Source organism: Prionailurus viverrinus, unplaced genomic scaffold (assembly GCF_022837055.1).
Source record: "Prionailurus viverrinus isolate Anna unplaced genomic scaffold, UM_Priviv_1.0 scaffold_35, whole genome shotgun sequence".
In the NCBI taxonomy this organism is placed as follows: domain Eukaryota; kingdom Metazoa; phylum Chordata; class Mammalia; order Carnivora; family Felidae; genus Prionailurus; species Prionailurus viverrinus.
In genome coordinates this window covers 180,473-203,138 of record NW_025927605.1, presented here as the reverse complement: position 1 = coordinate 203,138, position 22,666 = coordinate 180,473, and the positions used below count along the sequence as shown (strand labels likewise).

The following is a 22,666-nucleotide window of genomic DNA, read 5'->3' as shown; positions in this document are numbered from 1 at the left end:
GCACCTATACACAGATACTGCTTTAATGTTTCTTTATCCCTATGGAGTAGAATTTACTTAATGAAAATATATTAATTTCAGGCCATAATAAAAGGAGTTATGCTGGCTAACACGTATTTATCCGTCACCGTCTATGTGCCGTAACTTTTCCGGGGCCTTTACCGGTATAATGTCACGAGTGAAAACGACTCCACATGTAAACACCACAAGAAGGAAAGTTTATTGTTTCTTTTCTTTTTTTCAGGTTAGAATAATGTCAAAGTGTGTGGGTTTTTCAAAAAGTGTTTAATGTTTTATTTATTTTTGAGAGAGACAGAGAGAGCAGGAGAGGGGCAGAGAGAGGGAGACACAGAGTTGGAAGCAGGCTCCAGACTCTGAGCTGTCAGCACAAGAGCCTGATGCGGGGCTCAAACTCATAAACTGTGAGATTATGACCCGAGCAGAAGTCGGATGCTTAACCAACTGAACCATCCAGGCACCGCAAATAATCAAAGTGTACATTAACGATGATCTTTCTGATTGAATCTCAAAGGCCCATATTAAGTATTCAAATCATCTAATAATTATCAATTACTTATAAAGAATGAAATTGGTCCTTTGACTTTAATAACTTTCTAGGTTAACAGATCACTCAAACGAATACAGGGAAATCAAATGAATTAATCCCAAAACACTAATTCTCCTTATTGAATTTCTGCTGTTCTGTAGGAAGCTTTTCATAAATCAACAGCACAGATCAGTATTGCTGATTTACAGGTCTTTTGAAAGCTTGAATATACACTAGGACATGTTCAAGGGGCAACCTATATGGTATCTTAACACTTTCCAAAACTGCAGTGTATTTGAGATGGGACATTGTGTGAGTTTACAGTGCAAACATGCTGATTTGGTATATTCGTATGTTGTAATATGACCGCCATTGTAGTAGTTTGCATTTCTGTCTCGTCACATGATTAGCCTACAACTAGATCTAGTCTCTCAGTGACCTTCATCATCTACATCCGCATCTATACAGATAACTGGAGGCAAAACCGCAATTAAAACCCAGGTCTCTCGACTCCGAGTTAGCACTTTCCAGAGCAATTTCCTTACACCTGTTTGCCTACCTGTCCATTTCAGCCTAAACTCAGGGAGTGACTCTTCATCACGAGGCTCACCTATCGCGTGGAAGACTGCACTAAGGGCTCCGTTTCGTCACGTTCCCTACGTCCACGTCCTTCGTCAGTACCCTCCAGTATCGAGTCCGGGTTTGCTTACGTGATTCACTTGAACCAACACGAGGGTGGGAAATGCGATACCAGCAGAGGCTTGAAAACTCACTTGCATGTTCCAAGTCTTCTCTGGAAGCCTTGCCACCATTGTTGAGAACATTCCAGGCTGGCCTTACTTAGGGGTGGGGTGGGGTGGGGAGCTGGGGAGGTGTGGGAGTGACAAACACAGAGAACTGAGGCCATCTAAGGCCAGCCAGTTGACGTCAGTTGACGGCCAGTTGATGTCAGATGCACAAGCAAGCCTAGCTGAAGGTGGCCCAATCCAGGGCTCAGGAGAAGTGACAAGTGGCTGTTGGGTGACAGCATTGATACTCGGGCAGCACAGCCCTCAGCACCAGCTGACTCATTCGTGTGCATCTTGCTATGACATGAAACACAAAACAGTAATCATCCAGGGGCGCCTGGGGGGCTCAGTCAGTGAGACGACGGCTCAGGTCACAATCCCACGGTGCACAGGATGGAGCCCCGGGTCATGCTCTGCACTGACAGCAGGGAGCCTCCTCGGGATTCTCTCCCTCCCTCTCTCTGACCCTTCCTTGCTCGTGCTCTCTCTCTCTCAAAATAAATAAATAACCAAAAAACAAACAAAACAAAACACCCATAGCAATCATTTAGTTTACATGAATATAAACCTACAATTTATGTTCAAATGTACTGGTATGGACTGAAATAAGAGCTAAAAGTAGCCCTCGGTGCGTATCGTAAGATAGGATTTTCTGAGGACAGAAGTTCATTTACAAACAAATTCATTTATTGATCTGTATCTTGCTCTAATGCTTTTATGGCTTGAATAAATGGCTTGAATCGTAACAGCAAAATGATATGCCACCTGCATGAAATAAGTATTTCAGGTTACGAATGTCACAAAAAGCAAAAAGCCATTTACCCCAAGGATGTCTTCCACGAGCAACGTTTTTCTCGATTTGGCCACGTAGGCAGAGATGGTGGTGCCCTGGGCGATGGGCCCGGCAGGGATGAGCCGGGGTTTCCCTTCCTTGATTCCAGGGGGGGTGAACACACACAGACTCTAGAAGAAGGAAAGAACACGTCTTACGGATTTTACAGACCTCCCTGTACTTCCGCACTAACAGACAGACTCCTAAGTATTACTTATCAGTCACGAGGCATCTTTGAGCCAACGAAAACGAGGAAGATGCTTTGCAATGATCAAAGTGGGGTGTGTGTGGTGAAATTCTCTCCGGTATTCCCAATGGGACACAAAACACAGGCTTGATGTAGGACTAAAATCAATGTCCAGGCACAGCAAACCTCGCAAAATGGCCTCTTATCTCGATATATGGAAAATAATAAAATACAAAGTAAGTGGTCCTTGGGGTCCAGATATTGCCAAACGAGAAACAGAGAACATCGGGTCCAACCTGCCCCAGAGGCTGGCACACAGATCTGGAGACAGGATCAGTGACTACAAGTCAAGTTGTTCAGAACATTGTTTCTTCCTCTTTTTTTTTTATGACTCAATCACTCCATTCTTTAAACTGGCCTGACTATAAAATGACAGATTCAAAATACTCTCGATAAACATTTTGCTCTTCTCTGTGCAAAAAATTATGGACAAATCTGGGTGCATCTTTCCCTTTCAAATGACCAGGTGGGAAGGTAAAGTCCTGAAGGTATCTTAAAATAAATGGTTTTTTTTTTTTTTTTAAATATGATCAGTTATTTTTACTAAATCCAGTACTTTGAATAAATTTCTACTAAGAATTGCTAACCAAAACAAATCCCCTAGAGACTGGGGGCAGTATTTTGACATCACTATATTATGATTATCTACTCAATTTGAAAAGTATTAAGGTTCAGTAAATTCTCCCAGCACTTTACTTTTATCTTAGACTGGACTGCTGTAAGTTAAAGCCTGAAGACCTGTGAAGCAGTAAGATTAGACAATCCTCTTAAGCTATACATGTTCCTATTAATACTTACTAAGCAAATTCTCGGTAAAGACATCGAATTGGATCTAATTATACACGTATTAGGTCAGTGGTCTTCAAGGCTTTGTAATGTCAGAGAATACTTTCTTCCTATAAAATCTTAACTTATCATCACAGGAGAGTAAACCCTATAAACTCGAGCTCCTTCAATCAGCCAGGAGTAGGGAGGAAGAAAGGAAAGCAAAGCATAGGCGCACCCCAGCTGCTTGAAATAAGTCATTACTTACAGATTAGAGGCGAAGTTCAAAATATTTTTATTCACACCTATAGCTCTATCAGTTTGGACTGTGCCTAAGTAGTATTTGCTATTAAGTACAATGCCTGTGAAAAATATTTTTAAAATGATTCTTATTAAGGGATTAAGTTTAAAACGCTTATTACAAGTTATGCACTTTTAAAAGACTTTTAAGATTTAACTACATATAAGATGGTAAATGACAACTTCACCTTATTTTTAGAGGTTAGACTTCAGTGTCACTATTTTTAAAGTTACTATAATTCTATTACCCACCAATATGCACATGGCATAGATGATGTAATCTGATTTCTTACCATCGCCACATGACAAGCCAGTGTGCCACCCTCTCTTAAGATTGAAAGAAGAGTAGAAAAAGTATTCAAGAATGGGAAGATGGGATAATTGCAAGACAAAGGTGTAAAGGATACGCTGTATCTAGCCGGAAGAAAAATCAGAGTTAATGACGATTTTCTCAAACTATGAGAAAGTTAATCCTAAGAAAGCTGCTGAGAAACGTTCTCTTTCTTTACCGAAGACAGAAGGCAGGAAATGAATTTGAATTGAACTGAGGGCTTGCAGAGCTCCTACAGGACTTCCCATGGCCATGACCGTGACAGAAGGTAAACTCTGGGGCAGGCTCACAGCAGTGGCTTGGGCTTTTTTTTTTTTTTTTTTTAAATAGTCTTTGGCTTTGTTTCTGTTTGAAGATCTACAACAGACATGGTTTTTGGATGGCTTTGTGATATATGCCCTTCACGGCTAGATTTAATAATATCTTAAGTTATAATTAACCTTCAAAAGTCAATCATGAAAGAATAGCTTATACATCCCTATATTACTAGGAGATCATGTATTTAATATCATAAAATGTTTACTGCCTCTATAGAGTTCATATATGGGGCACAAGCAACAGATAAGCAAACACCGTACCAAGGTTGTCTGGAAAGCTAGTCTATGTATTGGGCTTCCTGACAATAAAAGGTTTGGAAATCTTTCAATTACTTGATTGAATCTGAAAAACCTGTAAACAATAAATAATTACCAAAAAATTAAGTAGCTCTTTACTGTGGAAACTTTATCCTTGTTTTACCAATTACCTTCTGATTTTTGTTCATATTTACGGGATAGAAATGTTTCCAAATGGGAGCTGAGGACAAGTGCTAACAAGTATTGAATAAGTGGTCAGATGAAGGCCAAGGGCTCCGGCAGGAAGGGAGAATGAGGACCAGCCTGGGACTGACACCAGTTTCTGACGTGGTTTCACTTTCTCCCCTGTGCATTAGGGGCTTTCCTGTTCTTTTTTTGTTTCTATGTTTTACTCCATACAATTTCCTGTGCAAAAGTTCCCTTCATAACATCCATTTCTGATTGAAGATCAGTCCCTGGCTTGAATTATGTGTTCAGTAATGGGTTCTTTATGACCTTCGCAGTTGTACGGACTGATTGGCAGCTATTATCACAAACAGAAAAAGTCAGTAACAAACCTCTGAATTAGAGGCTGAATTTTACAGGTATTCAAGGGATGGGGAAGATCTATGAAACCTACCTTTATTTACCCTACAGAAATAAGCAAACGGACAGCTGTGTACTGAATAGTTACTCCCCAGTGGTTAAACTAACACCTCCACCAAATACTTGGGTCTGTTTCTGAATTCTCAACTCTGTGCCAGTAGACTGATCGGTCTACCATACTGTTTTAATTACGACAAGTTTGTAGCACATTTTGTGATCTGACAAGGCAAGTCTTGCTTTGGTTCTGAATGTTTCAAAGCATTCACAGTTTATTTTATAAGATAGACTTTGCATTTTTCATTGGTAACGGGGGCTGCATTAATGCATTAACCAATAATGAGTGTAAGTTCTAGGGCAACTTACAAAGGAAATAGTAACTTTATTTAAAAAAAATCATTATGATCTTTGGCATATGGGTTTGACTGGGATGTTCATATGATTAAGATTAAAAAATATTATATTATTTTTATAAGAGGGCAAAAGGAAACTTCTATCAAACATCACTATGCAATATTTTAGAATGTATTAAGACTACTTATGCATGCACTTAAAATACATAATTTATCTATAAAATCCAATGTTGAACTGAGTCTCTAAAATTAATTCCTTCTCTAACACTGTATAAATCTATGAAAGCTTTGATCAGCACAAACGTATTTTAGAGGCTAGAGATAAAAACAACTAAAAACAAGGAAAAATTCCAAAGTTTCAAACCAGAACCACCTCTACTCTTTCCAGAGAAGAAATCAACTGCACTCAGAGCATGCAACTTGACAAATACTGCTTATTTCTAAGATGAGGTAATTTAAAGCCGCTAAGATTGGTAACAGTTGTCATGAGCAGTAGATTGGCTCAGTGAAGCAATAAGGAAGCATTCAAATTATTAAAAAAAAAAAAGCAAATTTGGAGAAATCAATTTGATGGAAAATGAACACTAGAAAAGACTATCACGATTTAATTGAAAAAAAAAACTGATTTTTCGGTGAAATGGGAAAATCACTGACGTCAATTAGATACTTCCGGTGAGAGACATTGCTCTCATCTTCCTTCCTATACGCAATTCAAAGATCACTTTATTCATGAAACTTCATTTCTTATGTTAAGGGTTCAACTCACAATCAGTTAAATTTTAGAAATACTTTAAAAAATATATCACTTAAGCTTACCCTTAAGTTGTTTTTCTCCCAAGACACTGGATGGCAGTGGTTAGTAAACGAATTTAGATCTATGCACGTGGGCATGACTACCTGGCCCCAAATCCACCTGGAATTTTAAAGACAGAACTAACTCTACAGGATTCTTTTTAGACTTTTTTTTTTTTTTTTTTTAATTTTTTTTTCAACGTTTTTTTATTTATTTTTGGGACAGAGAGAGACAGAGCATGAACGGGGGAGGGGCAGAGAAAGAGGGAGACACAGAATCGGAAACAGGCTCCAGGCTCTGAGCCATCAGCCCAGAGCCTGACGCGGGGCTCGAACTCACGGACCGCGAGATCGTGACCTGGCTGAAGTCGGACGCTTAACCGACTGCGCCACCCAGGCGCCCCTAGACTTTTTTTTTTTAAGTTTGTTTCTTCTGAGAGAGAGAGAGAGAGAGAGAGAGAGAGAGAGAGGCGCAGAGAGAGAATCCCAAAGCCTGACGCAAAGCTTAAACTCACCCCAAACCAAGAGTCAGACAAGTAACCAACTGAGCACCCGGCACCCCCCACCCTGCAGGAGTCTTAAAATTAACCTACTGAAGTTCACTGTGCAGCTGAAGAAAGTCACACGATTCCTTTAAACTACCTGCTATAAACTGATTTCTAACACCAATATATGAAAAGCCAGGTACGAATGTACTATATGAATTAAAAATTTAGGAGTTCGAAAGGTTTTACGCTTTTCCAAACAACTCTTACTGATAACACAAGAAAAACCTGTAATGATAATATTATAAAGGATGTTATGTATCAGAGTAAAAGACGAGGTATGGAAGAGAAAAATGGTAAAAACAGTAAAAGTTTAGGGGCACCTGGGTGGCGCAGTCGGTTAAGCGTCCGACTTCAGCCAGGTCACGATCTCGCGGTCCGGGAGTTCGAGCCCCGCGTCGGGCTCTGGGCTGATGGCTCAGAGCCTGGAGCCTGTTTCCGATTCTGTGTCTCCCTCTCTCTCTGCCCCTCCCCCGTTCATGCTCTCTCTCTGTCCCAAAAATAAATAAACGTTGAAAAAAAAAAAAATTAAAAAAAAAAAACAAAAAAAAAACAGTAAAAGTTTAATTAAGCAAAATCCTATCACAGGAAAACTAGTTTTGTTTCCAACAAGTATTTCAACAGCACCTTGTACACATCGATGTCAGCCCCTGGTAAGGCTCAGGACATATAAATACACTCCTTCGTGCCCTAACTCTGGACCTGTCGCAAACTGCTCCTTCTACCTAAGAAAGTCCTTTATTTCCCGTCTTATCTACTAAGTGCGAGGTCTTCCAGGCCCCGCTGACACAGAGCTAATCATCGAGTTGTTTTTAAAGTGATCCCCCCCAAGACCCCCTCAAATTCGGCATCCCAGAACACCTGGGGTTTGTCTCCGTTTGCACTCAAGACCAGATGTGATAATCAACTGTGGATTTCTCGATTTCCCCTACATTCTTTGATGATAGAATGTTTTGTTTGGCTTTGTTTTGTTTTTTATAATCTTCGTATGCTCATCGATTTAGCATAGATTTTTGGCACATGAAAAGTATTTTAAGTGGTTTGTTGAATGAATCGCATCCATGACATAACATTTAACCAACGGAAGTTAGATTAAGCTTCAGGAAGTTTAAGACTCTTGTCAAAGTCACAAAGTGGTGAACTGGAACTCACGGGGGCCAACTCCAGAATCATGATTCTTTGGGAAGCCGTCCTTCTTCCCAGCTCTGAAACAGCGTGCACAGCACGGGACCCGTCTTTCCCGAAGGGCTGGCGGGGGTGCGGGGGGAACTGAACGAGAAGAGCACCGGGGGTGGGGTGTTGAACGAGGGAGCCCCTTCCGCCTCACCACTGCTCTCGGGGACAGCAAACTGCCCAAACAAGGTTGGTACTCAACAGCCTGCTGAATACATGTCCTACTCAAACAATAGCCTGCTGAATACACGTCCTACTGGCTTTTAGAAGAGCTTTATTTTAATACCGTTTTCCGTTTCTTCCATTTACTGGTCTATTAGGTTTTCTATTTGCATTAAACGGGACAATTTATATTTTCCTCAAAAACTGACCATTTTTCCCCCTACATTTTCACATTTATTAGTACAAGTATCCTCTCATGATTTATCATTTTCATCCTGTTTTATTTTCTAAATTATTAAACATAAATGTGTCTTCTCTTTTTGTTAATTAGGTCAGTAAATACCTCATATCTGTATAAAGTCTTTAGATTCCCTTGTTTATATGGATTTTCTCTTTCTAAATCCATAGACTAAAAAGGCACATCCCAAGGGGACAGATACTTTAATCTATGACTGTGTCTCTAGTACCTGAGATTACTACCATGTAATCGTACCCAATAAAAATGTGTTGAATTCATGAATTAACTTATTTTGTCCCTTATTTATTAATGCTCAAAAATGCATACAAGGTGCTTCAAGGATCTGCACTATCCACTGTGGACAGCCTTGCCCAGGGTTGTAGCAATACGACAATTCATTTTTGTAAACCTAATTGTCTGAATATCCCAGTAACTATACTCGTTTTTTTCCCAAGAAGTGACATTGCACATTAATTTTGTTTAATTTCCTTGTTTTTAGCCATTATGGGGATCTGAACTCTTCAATGGGGGCTAAACACATCAAAGTAGGATCTAACCCAAAGAAGAAAGGGAAACCCATGTTCGTAAATCCTGAAATTACATATATATATATATATATATATATACACATACTTTTTGGATAAACCTACTTGCAGATACTACTAACATTCTCCAAATTGTATTTTTTGTTTGTCAATCACTAAAACACTATTGTATATTTCTGTCCTTTTGGGGTTTTTTTTGGTGTGACTGTTTTGCTTTACAAATTTTAACGCATCAACACTTATTGGGTAAACTGAGTAACAGGTCTCCCCTCGTTGCAGACTAAACCCTTCATAAACGCCAAGTGATCTCCTGTTCCAATTTAATGCTTTTATTCCCCAAACTCATCTTCGTCATTGATCCTGTGGTACTTTCTCTCCTTTTGTTTTCATTTTTCTGGAATAGGTCTGCTTCACCTAAAATTCTCTTTTTATTTTCAATCATTCTTAAGTCCTTTTCTATATGTGCCTCTATAAAACAGAAGACAGTTGTGAGTTTTTTAAACCTAACTTAATTTTTTTTTCTTTCAGTAACTGGGTCTATTCTACTTGTAATTTTGTTGTGACATATTTTGGTAGAGAGTTCCACAATCTATTTTATGTTTCACTTTTAGTGTTTTAACACTATTTCGTTTGTTTTCTATCTTTTCCTGAACTTTCCATGTTTTCTTTAAATTTTTTCTCTCCAACAATATTAATGTGGGTTTTTAATTCTACTAGGGGAACTTCTGACATACATAAATTTTATTTAAGTTATATTTATCAATGCATCAATTTCAGAAATTAATTAATTTCTGCTGGTTCTTATTTATAAAAGAAAACAATACTTTTATAAGTATAAGCATTTTATAATTCTCCCTGTGTCCATCTTAATCCTTGGAATTTTTGATACAGACTAAAAATTTTATCTCAGTCTGTTTGGGCTACCTTATTATAATTTTTTCACTACAGCATATACATTTTGTTATATATGTGAGTTGTTTAAGTAAGGCTTTATAACTATGATTCAAAATCCTGAGGCAATTTACAAAAGATTGACCAGGGGAGCCTGGGTGGCTCAGTCGGTTAAGCATCCAACTTCAGCTCAGGTCATGATCTCGCAGTTTGTGAGTTCGAGCCCCGCATCGGGCTCTGTGCTGACAGCTCAGAGCCCAGAGCCTGCTTCGGATTCTGTGTCTCCCTCTCTCTCTGCCCCTCCCCTGCTCATGCTCTGTCTTAAAAATAAATAAAACATTAAAAAATATATGTAAAATAAAATATAAAAGATTTACAAATATCTATAACATGCCCCTTTTTACAAAGGAAGGAATAGAAGAAAATACATGTGTATCTGCTCACCCCGGCCAAAAAAAAAAAAAAAGCTTTTTTTATTAATATGGTTGGCTTACATTTTAGAAGTATGTCAACATCTGTTCAAGCAATAGGGCAGATTAGATAATTTGATACTCCTGAAAAATTCAATTTAAAAAAATTTTAAAGGCTGGATAAAGTACATTTTCAATCCTTTCTAATGCATTGCTGGGCTGAGAAGAATGGACAGAATGCACAGGAATCTAAAAAGAAGTCAATAACGGAACTTGCGAGGCAAGCAAATCCCAAGTTGGATTTTTCTAGAGAGCAAGCAAAGCCTGGATGTACTGACCCTCCCTCAGGAAAGCACCGCGGGACACAAGACCTGCTGGAGGCCAGGACCAGAACGGGCTGGCGCCTCATCGAAGCTGGTGTTTACAGTCAATATAGCTACAGGCGCAAGGAGATTACTAGAACACCAGATTGTCTTGAATTTACTGCTGGAGGGAAAATGAAAATCTCTTCTGAGAAATCGTAACTGTGCATCATGTGGCTGTGAGGCTGGAATCCATACTACTCTGCAGTCTGAAAAAAAATCTCATGAGATAATTTAAAGTCGTGCTGGATTGGTATTGCCTTAGGTGACCGGCCAAAACGAATACATATCCTGTCTCCAGGAAAAGAACTTCAACACAACCCTCAAGAACACCCATTTTATTTTTTTTTTTTTTTTTTTTTTTTCAACGTTTATTTATTTTTTTGGGACAGAGAGACAGAGCATGAACGGGGGAGGGACAGAGAGAGAGGGAGACACAGAACTGGAAACAGGCTCCAGGCTCTGAGCCATCAGCCCAGAGCCTGACGTGGGGCTCGAACTCACGGACCGCGGAATCGTGACCTGGCTGAAGTCGGCCGCTTAACCGACTGCGCCACCCAGGCGCCCCAAGAACACCCATTTTAAAAGGCCCGAGGAAGAGTATGATTCACGGTCAAAACATCAAATAAAATGAGACACACAAGCAAATAAGCCACCGGCTGTTGACAGGTGGGTGAAACAAAAGCCAAGAAATGTAAATTCTGGGTGGAAAAAAAAAACAATATAAAAGAGGTTTAGTTAATATATCCCAAGAAATAAAAGATAAACTTGAAAAAATATCCAGGGAATAAAAAACTATATTGAAGAACTGAGAGAAAATCAAAAAGAACCCGAAAGCAACTATGTTAAAGTCAATATACAGAGAGAGAATTTTTATTAATCTGAATTCTCTATCCGGCAAAGATGTATTTCAAGGAAGTGTTGAAATAAAGACCTACTCCAACAAAAACTGAGAGACTCCCACCAGTGTACCCTCACTAAGGGAAATTCTACAGGACAGAAGAGACCCGATTCCAAATGGAAGACTTGAACGCACAGAAAGAAAAACGTGGCCGACCAAACACAGTAGTACCCCTAGGTCTCTGCCTTCACGAAGCGTACATTCTAGAGAGAGCCAGATGAACCAATCGTCCCACAAAGCACAAATGTACACTCACAGCTGAGTTCTACGAAGGAGAAGCATGCGATACTAAGAAGGCTCGACAGAGTGAGATCTGACTCGGGAAGGTCAGAATTAGCCACATCTTGGCCACGCTCTCTGCTATTCCCAGGCCACACGTGGACCAAGGAAGCAGTGACCCCAGAGAGAACCATGCCAAGTACCATTAGCTGACCTCAGGAATTCAGGAATGGAGAATAAAGAGCCGACTAGAGCCTGGATGGACAGACTATCATCCCCTCAATTAAGTTACAGAAGTAAAAGAATTAGAAGCGATATACGTAGAATACGCTTTAGATGTTGTGGACACAGAAGGTTTTTCTAAGTCACATATTCCAGGAAGCTACTTCACGGAGGTCAATGTACAAACAAGCCTGCAAAAATAAAGTCAAACCTGCAGCCAAGTGACTAAGAGTCTGGGATCTGGGAATCTAAACCCAGGCTCTCCAGTCAAGCACTTCTTGAGGCTCTCACCGCCTGCAGACCCCTGGCCTCTTGTGGCCTGCCCTTTCTGACCTCTGAAACCACTCTTCCCCCACTACCCCCTCCAATTCTCTTTCACACACAGCGGAAGAGGGTCATCCCATGGGGCCCTCAGTGCCCGGGTTCACTCACTTCTTTTCGTGTCAACAGTTAGAAATGCTGAGTCCAGCATCCAGGTTTCATCAGAGAACCGGATTGGTCCAAGTTTGGGTCACAAACAGCTGTGACTGAAGGAAAAGGGTCACACGGCAGGTACTCAGCTGCCAAGGCCAAGCCCTGTGAGCTGTCTGCAGATCCCAGGGGTGTCATAATGAGACTTGCACTCTCCTGATCGCACCGAGCTCACATACACACCGGCACGTTTTAAATACAATTGCAAATGATATACTAGTTTTTTTTTTTAAAAGGAATTCTTAATTTTTAAAGAAAAGTCCCAAAATTTTAGAAATAAATTTTTAGAATGAACAGGGAAGAATGAGATCTCTTTGTTATTTTAGTAACTTAGCCATTTAAAACTACCAGTGTCTGAAGTATCATTTAAAGTTTTTGGAAGCAGGAGTGGTATCTGAATAATTCAACTTAATGGAACTCTTGTCTCTGTACATGGAAGGCACTAGGAGAGATGCTGGGTGAATGCAAAGATTAGTAAGAAAAGGTCCTTGCCCCAAAGAGCTTTTAATCCTGTAACGTAAATTTTTACGATGCAAGGGGAGGGAACAAAAAGGATCAACGATGGGTTCAGTGAATCGGCCGGGAAACATTTTTGTGCAACGACTTTTCATCCTTTGCGTTACTGTATTATTCACGAGCACCATTAAACGTCTCGGAATACTTGCGTCTCTATTCCTATTACCATTTTATAAACCATAAATAGCACACATTTGATTACTCATGAATACAAGCATCACAGTGCAAAAAGAAACCCCAAATCTCCAAGAACAATGCCTAACACATAAGAAATACACAGTGAAATTTTTCCAAATGTATTTATAAATGCTTTCTACACAGTTAACCTATGAACGTAATTCTTATTGGCTCAGAATATTCTTTTAAGATGTTACGTGTGTGGTTTTAACATCACAACAAAAATCAAATGCCAGTAAGCTGAACATCTTGAACTGCTTATGCACGCCGCATTTGACCATGGGCTGTGCTCTGAGTAAGCTGCAACAGAAACAGAGGCTCCAGCCTGTGGCACGCAACACTAAGACAGGCACACCACGGAAGTGTGAGCTATGGCCACCGCGGCTCAGGGGTCTCCACGGAGTAACGCCGTCCCCGCACTGTTTCAGTGGCCTTCAGGAAGTCCAAAGAACTCACCTAAAAAATGCTCCACTTTTGTCCTTGCTTTATTCTACTGCAGGCAGCGTGCTGAAAAGGGCATACGCCGTCCCTGACACACCAGCCCACAGTGCCGAAGCATCTTCTGTACAGAACGGTCTAGAGGTGCCATTCATAAGACAGGCCAAAACCAAAACAGTAAGTAAACTGTGAGATTTCATGCCCAAACGTTGCCACGCTGGTGAGATTTTCACCTGGCAACAACCGTAGACAGAAACGAAATACAAAATGAGTTTGAAGTACTTAATTGCCATGTGTCTGTGGTTTGTAGCCCAGCTGACCTTTTTTAAAGAGCTTATGACACGTTCTTATCTAGAGCACCAGAATCTAAATTCAGATACTTACGTTATTGCACTCTCCTAGGAAATACAGTGCAAATCCATCAGCTTTTGTGGCTGCCAAAGTAATAAAAAAGGAAGAAACTAATCTCAATGGAAGAACAGACCACGTATGAATTCTTTAAGGTGAGACCTCAGAGAGGAATCTTGTGAAAGGGCTTGTTAACATAATTAACGGTCATGCAGCGAATCGAGCCAACCAATTTATGGCTTTATTCAATGACATAGAACATTTTCATTCATTATTTATCAGCTATTGCAAACTTTAAGACGTGACACCCTCACATGCACACAGCAGCCAATGCACTACGCAATAATATGTTTGTGAAACTTTAAATGTTACAACTATTGGAAAATAAGTTTCGTTTAAGAACGGGATTTAATTGTTAAAGTACTAAAAAATACCAGACACAATATTCATAATAATGAGTAATCAAGGCAAGCATCACCCAAAGAGGATGATGCACGTATCCATGCAGCCTCACGAAGAGAACACGGCTTAACTCTCCTAACACTGCTTCGGGGCCATGTGAAGGCAGTTCCCACGGCAGGTAACCGATATGACTCCCGGAGGATCGCTTGCCTATAGACTCATGGTTCACTCCTTTTCACTCGTGCGGCCTTGGGTCAAATATTTGGCCTGCCTTTGCCACAGCTTCCCCATCAGAAAAGAGGTGATCAAAGTACGTAGATCTGCCATCTGCCCCAATAAATCTAAAATGCTTTGTGTTGCTTAAAAATTAAGGATTTCCTTCGTAAAGATGTGATTTAATTCAACAAAACTACACGTTCCAAAGAAACTAGTTTATTTAGAAAGCATAGTATATTCCATTTGCACATCTGGCAGATACTTTTTTGAGACTGGGTAAGTTAGGAAGTTTTAGGTTTGACTCATTCTGGTCGTTTCAGAATAGAGTATTTTCACTTCAAACTTAGCCCGAGAATAGAAGCAAATAAATGACTTGCATTTGCCTTGTAATAAGTAGATTACTCTTTCCATTTTCTGCAACAGAATAAAAGACACTTTGGTTCAAAAGTTCTACCAGAAGGAATATAAAACATTTCTTACCTATTTTAATGATGCTGCTCAATTCATAAAGGAGTAACTGATTGTCTCCTCCTGTATCTAATCACTGTTTGATGTAGCTGTTTAATTCATACACAACTCCCTGCATATTCGTATCTTGGTACTTTTAATAAAAAAAAAAAAGAAGAAAGAAAGAAAGAAAAAGAAAGGGCATAATTAAATATAATAAGATAAAAACTCCTTAATTTATAAAACATTTTATTAATTATATAACTTTATGTGTGTGTGTGTGTGTGTATAATTTTATGCTTTTACACATTATGCTTTTAAAGAACATTTATTTAAATATAATCTACTAAAAAATTGATTGCAAATTAAATTGCTGTGACATAGAATTATTTACAGGGGTGCCTGGGTGGCTCAGTCAGTTAAGCCTCCGACTTTGGCTCAGGTCATGATCTCACAGCGTGTGAGTTCAAGCCTTGCATCTGTCTCTGTGCTGACAGCTCAGAGCCTGGAGCCTGTTTCAGATTCTGTCTCCCTCTCTCTCTGCCCCTCCCCTGCTCACGCTCTGTCTCTCTCTGTCTCTCAAAAATAAATAATAAATAAAAACTTAAAAAATTATCGGAGCGCCTGGGTGGCTCAGTCGGTTGAGTGTCCGACTTCAGCTCAGGTCACGATCTCACGGTTTGTTGAGTTCGAGCCCCACGTTGGGCTCTGTGCTGACAGTTCAGAGCCCGGAGCCTGCGTTGGATTCTGTGTCTCCTTCTCTCTCTGCCCCTCCCCCACTTGTGCTCTGTCTCTCTCTGTCTCTCAAAAATAAATGAAGGTAAAAAAAAAAAGAATTATTTATAGGCGCCATGTATATTTCTATTAAAATATCAAGTGTTACAAATTACAACTTTATTTCTGAAGTTGTATATAGCTATTCGGTAAAAGTAGCATAGAAGTTTGCCAAAAGTGTGCTGCACTGGGTAAAACGAAGGTTATTATTCTCCAGCCACCTGCCACGATGGGGCCACTACCCTGGTCCGATCCAAACTCTACCCCCGGCTCAGGAGGGAGCAGCTCTCATGGCCACCCCATGGCAGGACCAGCTAGCTGCCCCCGGAAGCCCAAAGCTCTGGGCTGGAGGGACACCAGCAGTACAGGGGTTTGGGGAAAAGGCAGACGCTAGATCTTAGCTACTCTAGCACAAGCTACCGCTGTGACTTCTCTCCAAGGACCCAAAGGCTGTCTTCTAACAAGCTTCCTCACCACTAAGCTTGCCGCCCTAAGCCTGTTCTCCAAACAACAACCATGGTAAGTTCTATAAGCAAAAGAAAATTCTGTCACATCCTGGCTTAAAGTCCTTCCCACTGCACTTAGAATAGCAGACTCCCCACGGGGTGGCCTCTCACATTCTACAAAATGCGGTCACTGTCTGCCTACGACACCGTCTCAAGCCCCCTTTCTCTTTCTTAACCACGCAGATATCTTTCGCTCCTAAAGGTCGATTACTCGCCATTCCTCTTCTTCCTTAAATTCCAGTGTAAGTGTCATTATCAGTGTCAGGTGTCCGATATCATGATTTGGCAACTCCATGCATCACCCAGGGCTCATCACAAGTGCACCCTTTAATCCCCATCACCTATTTCCCCCATGGTCCACCCCCCTCCGCTCTGGTAGCCATCAGTGTGTTCTCTATAGCGAAGAGTCTGTTTCTTGGTTTGTCCTTCTTCCTCTTTTTTTAACCCTCCCCCCTTTGTTTTCCATTTGTTTCGTTTCTTAAATTCCACATGAGTGAAATCATATGCTCCTTGTTTTTTGCTGACTGAGCTCAGCATGACGTTCTCTAGCTCCATCCACATCGTTGCAAAGCACTGTTCTCAACGAATGGCTGGGGAATGAAGGGATGTGAATGAACAGACGAAAGAATGGATGAATCAGTCCCTCAGTCATTCTGCCAACAGGTACCGGTGATCCTGGCAATCTATCACACACCCTCCCCTGCACAGAAGAGATCCCAGGGCATTCACACAACAACGTGCACTCAACAGAGATGCTGGGTTCCACGGGCTTGTGCTGGCTTGGGAGTACGTTCCAAAAGTGGCCAATGCTTTTTCAAATACAACTGAAACACCAGACCTTCCTGGTATCTCTTCCAGTCTGAGCAAGACTGGACTGCTAGAGTGGATTTCTTCTAGAAGAATCCCTGAGCTGCATTATCACAGATGATCCCTGCACCAAGGTTGTGCGAAATACGTCCCGGAGGGTGCACTGGCACGTGTGCACAAGTGTGTGGTGTGGGCCAGGAAGGCCCATCCAAGGGGGTTTCTCAACGCACGGCGGGGGGTGGGGGTGGGGCCTGGCGCGGCAGGGCCATGTGGCTACGACAACACTCAGAGACGAAGCCGGGGTGGCTCGCATCCTGGACGGACCTGAAGCCGCCGTCGGAATGACCCGGCCAGGTGGCTGCCTGATCCCAGTGTCCCCGGAGCTGGAAGATGGCCTGCTATCTTCTCATCCGTGTCCACGGGAAAATTTCCAGGTTTCAGCGGACACAAGTTTGACTTGATTCTCCGAGGCAAGTCACGGTGCCTGGACGAATTCCAGGCTGGAGCCAATTCACAGGCCCAGGATCCTCTGAGTGAAGGAGGGGCAGGGGACGTCAGGGCAGCCAGGGGGCCGTAGTTCAGGTACGTCTCAAACGCGAGCCCCAGCTGGCGTGCAAACCCCTGTGGTGACTGCAGTCTGGAACACACGTGTGCCACAGGCGTTCCCAGAGGCTGACAGAATCCCACCCTGACAATCGTCGCTGAAAAGGGGTGAAGACGCAAGACCCGCAGAAGTCTGGAGCGACGGCTTCCCCAGGAGCGAGAACGACAGAAAGGAACTAACCCGCGGGACCCCAAGGCATCAGAACGGAAGCCCGCCGGCACGCCTTCCTTCTTGCGCTTGAACACCAGCCGCAAGACTGCCGGCCGCTCCTCCGAGACCCTCACCTAGTGCTGCCACTCCCGTGTCTGCCCCCGGATCGGGCTCTGCGGGAGGTGCGTTCTCTGCTCTGGCCTCTGCTGGGCCTCCTACCTGGGGTCCGCCTCCCCCCCTTTAACCCAGGCACCCTGTTGGCTTGGCTGCACCCGGCCACACGCAGACCACAGGCCTCCCGACCAGGTGCTGTGGCTCCGTACTGCGCACGCCGTATCAGTCGTAACTTCCCAGCTGCGGTCCGGCTGCAGATACTGCCCAGGTCCTCTGCTCGGGTAGACAGCCCGGTGTCAGGGCAAGGCCGGCAGAAAAAATCAAGAGCATTCTGAAAGCCCGACGCCCCCAAAGCGTGGCAGGGCCGTATGGGGTCGCAAAAGCCTATGCTGTTCCCTCACCATCTGTAAACAGCATCCTAACTTGACTGCTGCCAGTTTTGAGGAACTCCAGAGAAAAGATTCCGTCCTAACATACTCTCTCTCTCTCTTCCTCACCAGTAATTAGAAACATTTGTTGTACATTTTTTTCCCCCAAAGTCCTGGGAAAGAGCTTATCGGAGACTGAGGCTAAGAGACACAGATTAAGTCATGAGGACAGCGTCTGAATCCCTAGATCCGGACACACAGAGACACTCCTGCCTAAAAACCTCACGCTAGACACACGGTGTTCGCGAACCAATTCGTTCTTTGAACACTTTCTCTCTCTTCTGGGGAGGGGAACCGTAGCTGGTCTCAAGCTGGGTTCTCAGTCACCCGACAGGAGTCCCTATAAACACTATACACGGGCAGACCCCTTGCTCTGACCACGCACCTCGGAGAGCACAGCCGTTCCCGAGGCCTGGGTGTGGGGCGGAGAGGAACAAACAGCTGTTCCCCACCTCTTCTGGGCCGGACGGGGTGTCACCCGTGGGAACAAGGAGGCGATGCACAACACGGGCAGCTTATCGCGGGGTTTCCTTCCGCCGTGCCTCCGAGCTTTCGTCTTCCCATTTGCGAAACAAGGAGGTTAAAGCGCGCTGCCTTTAAAATACTTTTCAACACGCGCTGTCTGTGATAATCTGTGCCCTAGGGTTTGAATTTCGTCGTCAGACTTCAAATTCTAATCGTTAACCTGGCGGATGGGTGAGTACACCCCCCTTCCTTTGATTCCTAGTGACACGATTGCATCATAAGAGCAAAATGTCCTCTTATGGCTACTCTTGCATATTAATGTCCTATCAACTCTCCAATATTAAAGCCCTATCGACACAGCAAAGATGATTCACAAGAGCCGAGTGGTCTGTCAGTAGATGAATGAATCAAGAAAATGCCACACACACACCATGTATATATACAAACTAGAGGAGATATAATATCAGAATATTCAGTCCGTGGGGCGCCTGGGTGGCTCAGTCACAGTTACATGTCCGACTTCGGCTCAGGTCATGATCTCACGGCTCGTGACTTTGAGCCCCGTGTCGGGCTCTGTGCTGACAGCTCGGAGCCTGGAGCTGCTTCAGAATCTGTGTTTCCCTCTCTCTGTGCCCCTCCCCCTGCTTATGCTCCGTGTCTCTCTCTGTCAAAAATAAACATGAAACAGAAGTCCAGTCCTAAAAAAGGAGGAAATCCTGCTAATTTGTGATAACACAGATGAAACTAGAGGGCATTCTGCTAATTAAAATAAACTAGACACAGAAAGACAAACGCTATATTATCTCACTTACATGTGGAATCTAAAAGGCCAACCTCACAGGAGTATAGATCAGATCGGCAGGTGTCCGGGGCTGGGGTGTGGGGGAAATGGGGGAGAAGACGGTCAAAGGTTACAAACTTTCTGGTGGGAATGCACACTGGTGCAGCCACTGTGGAAAACAGTCCAGAGGCTCCACAAGAAACTAAAAATACAATTACCATATGACCCAGTCATTCTACTTCTGAGTTTTTACCCAAAGATTATGAAAACATTAATTTGAAAAGCTGTACGCACCCTTATGTTTATAGCAGCATTACTGACGACAGGCAAAGCACGGAAGCAGCCCGAGTGCCCGTGAAAAGATGAATGGACAAAGAAGGTGTGGTGTATACACAATGGGAGATTACGCAGCCATAAAAAAGGATGAGATCCTGCCACCTGCAACAATACGGATGGATCTAGATGGTATGATGCCAAGGGTCGGAGAAAGACAAATACCAGATGATTTCACTTATACGTGGGATTTAGGAAAGAAAACAAAGAATGAGAAAAAGGAACAAAAACCAGACTCTTGCGTACAGAGAACAAATCAATGGTTATCAGGAGAGAGGTGGGTGGGGGTGGGGAAAAGAAGTGAGCGGGACTAAAGAGTGCACGTATTGTGATGAGCACCGGGTAACAGGTAGAACTGTTGAGTCACCATAACCTACACCTGAAACTAACGTAGCACTGTACGTCAATTACACCGGAATTAAAATGAAAAAGATGATCATTTAAAAAAAGAGACAGAGGAACTTAAAAGAGTAAAACAGACACAGACACATACCAATCCAGTGCCACATGTAACCACTTAAGGACCCTGATTTGAACAAAACGACTTAAAAAGAATCTTTTCAGACAGTTGAGGGAAACTGAACATGGCCCGAGGATGAAGGTATTATTGCTACGTGAGCCTGTCAGGCATGAACATGGCATGTAATTGAGGTTTTTGTGTAAAAAAAATGTCATTTCCCAGTAGAAACCTATACAGAAGCCTTTACGGCTGAAATTACACGATGACAGAGATTTGCTTTAAACTACACCAGCAATCAAAAAGGGGAGGGGATGTGCAGACGAAAGGCACAGCGACACGGTCATCACTGAAGCTGGGTGGCAGGTATGCGGCGGTCAATATGCAATTCTCTCTTCTTTTACGTAGAGCAAGTGTCTATACACAAAAGGAAGTTAAAACGCAAAGAAGAGACCAGTAACAGCCCAGGGAAGCACCGATCCCCCCGCTGCTCGTTTACTCAGCAGCCTTCCTGCGTGTCCACAGAAGACGGACACAACCCGCACCCTGAGTGAGTTTCAGAAAGCAAAGGACTTGGACGCAGCGTGGCCTTCAGCAGGTAGGGGACAAGCCAGCCAACTCTAGGACGTCTCTGCCCATTTGTGATAACTTCTACACAAATAAACGTGAAATACTAACTATGCACACTGAATAAAAAAGGTTACAAACTTTCAGGTATAAGATGAGAAAGTTCTGGAATCTGATGTAGAGGACGGGTCTGGAACCAAAACTGCTGTAGTCCAAATGGAAAACCGCTGGAAGGAGACTTTCGGTGCTGTCGCCACACACACCCCAGCCCTGGCGGGCACGGGTGCGTCCCTTGACTTGACTGCAGCGACCGCTTCATAGGCACACGTGGATCAAGTCATCGTGTACTGTATGATGTACATGTACGCTGAAGTATATACCATTCTTATTCGTCAAAAATAAAAATAAAATAATTTTTAAGCAAAAGAATCCTTCAGAAAATAATAAACATCTTGATAAAAATAATAAGAGCAACGACGACAAAGGACACGGAACATTTAATCTCTCCGTAAAATCTCCACGGTCCTTCTGAATCAGCCTTTGCCCCCAAGGCTACCACTATTTGTGACTTTTGTCCGCTACAGATTAGCCTGCTCGTTAGAATGTTATCTAAACGGACTCATGCAACATGTCCCGTTTTGAACTCGAGTCTATCAGCCTGCCGCAATATCACTGAGATGCCGTCCACTGTCGTGTCCCAGTGGTCTGTCCCTTCCACGGCTCGCTGCATGCTGTTGCGTGAACAAAAACAATGTGTTTCTCTGTTCTACCACTGTGGGTCACGCGGGATGTTTGTGTTTTCTGGCTCTGGGATATTATGAATAAAGCTGCTGTGAACATCTTCGTGTGAACCCAGAAGAACCCAGAAGTCTTCCTGTGGACACAGGTTTTCGATTATCTTAGGCAAATCTGTAAGAGTGAAACTCGTGGGTCGAAAAGTAAATGTATGTTTAACTTTTCAAGAAACTGCTAAACCCTTTACGGTGCTATATATGAAGTATGGTTATCAAAGTGATTTAGGTATTTTAGACTAAAATAAATTATAAATAGGTCATCAGGTCACGCAAACACCACTGGCAGAAAAGTTCTAACCAAGAATGAGCTCTCACATGGGAAGTTACAGATGGCTGTGAGCCTCAAAGGCAAAGTGAATGGGGGGAGGGGGGAAGCAAAGAGGATGCCACTGACACTTTTACAAAAAAAGGTTTTTTTTGTTTTTTTAAAAAAAAATTTTTTTTTCAACGTTTATTTATTTTTGGGACAGAGAGAGACAGAGCATGAACGGGGGAGGGGCAGAGAGAGAGGGAGACACAGAATCAGAAACAGGCTCCAGGCTCTGAGCCATCAGCCCAGAGCCCGACGCGGGGCTCGCACTCACAGACCGCGGGATCGTGACCTGGCTGAAGTCGGACGCTTAACCGACTGCGCCACCCAGGCGCCCCTACAAAAAAAGTTTTAAAATCCAAGCAGGGGTGCCTGGGCGACTCAGTCGGTTAAGCGTCTGACTCTTGATTTCAGCTCGGGTCACGATCTCATGGCTTTATGGGCTCGAGCCCCGCGTCAGGCTCTCCACTGACAGCGAGAAGCCTGCTTGGGATTCTCTGTCTCTCCCTCTCTCTCTGCCCCTCCCCTACTTGCGCCATCCCTGTCAAAATAAACACACTTAAAAAAAGTTTTCGAATCCTAAATATCAACCAAGGGATTAGTACACTCATCCTGAGCTTATCCTAATACTGTGCAGAAAAAGCAAAAACGAAAGCAGCTGCCTTTACTCATCCTGCTCTGTCATGAGCACAGAGGAAAAGCCACGCAGAGGTGTTTCGGGGTGTTCCACAGCAAGGCAGGTCCCCCATGGCGCAGGAGAAGCAACTGCACAGACAGCATC

General features: G+C 42.8%; 1 protein-coding gene across 14 annotated transcripts in view; it reads right to left on the bottom strand.

Moving 5' to 3' along the window:
- Positions 1-22,666, bottom strand: part of LOC125158401 (pleckstrin homology domain-containing family M member 1-like) — a 115,326-nt gene that overhangs the window by 44,333 nt on the left and 48,327 nt on the right. For 13 of the 14 annotated variants that reach the window (XR_007149402.1, XR_007149399.1, XR_007149400.1 and 10 more), the window contains exon 7: positions 2,158-2,298. The exons of the other annotated variant lie outside the window; for it this stretch is intronic. Coding sequence is in view for 9 of the 13 variants with exons in the window: in XM_047845381.1 (XP_047701337.1) it covers positions 2,158-2,298 (141 nt within the window). In the remaining 4 variants the exon portion in view is untranslated. The remainder of the gene's footprint in view (positions 1-2,157; positions 2,299-22,666) is intronic. 14 annotated transcript variants of the gene reach the window in all.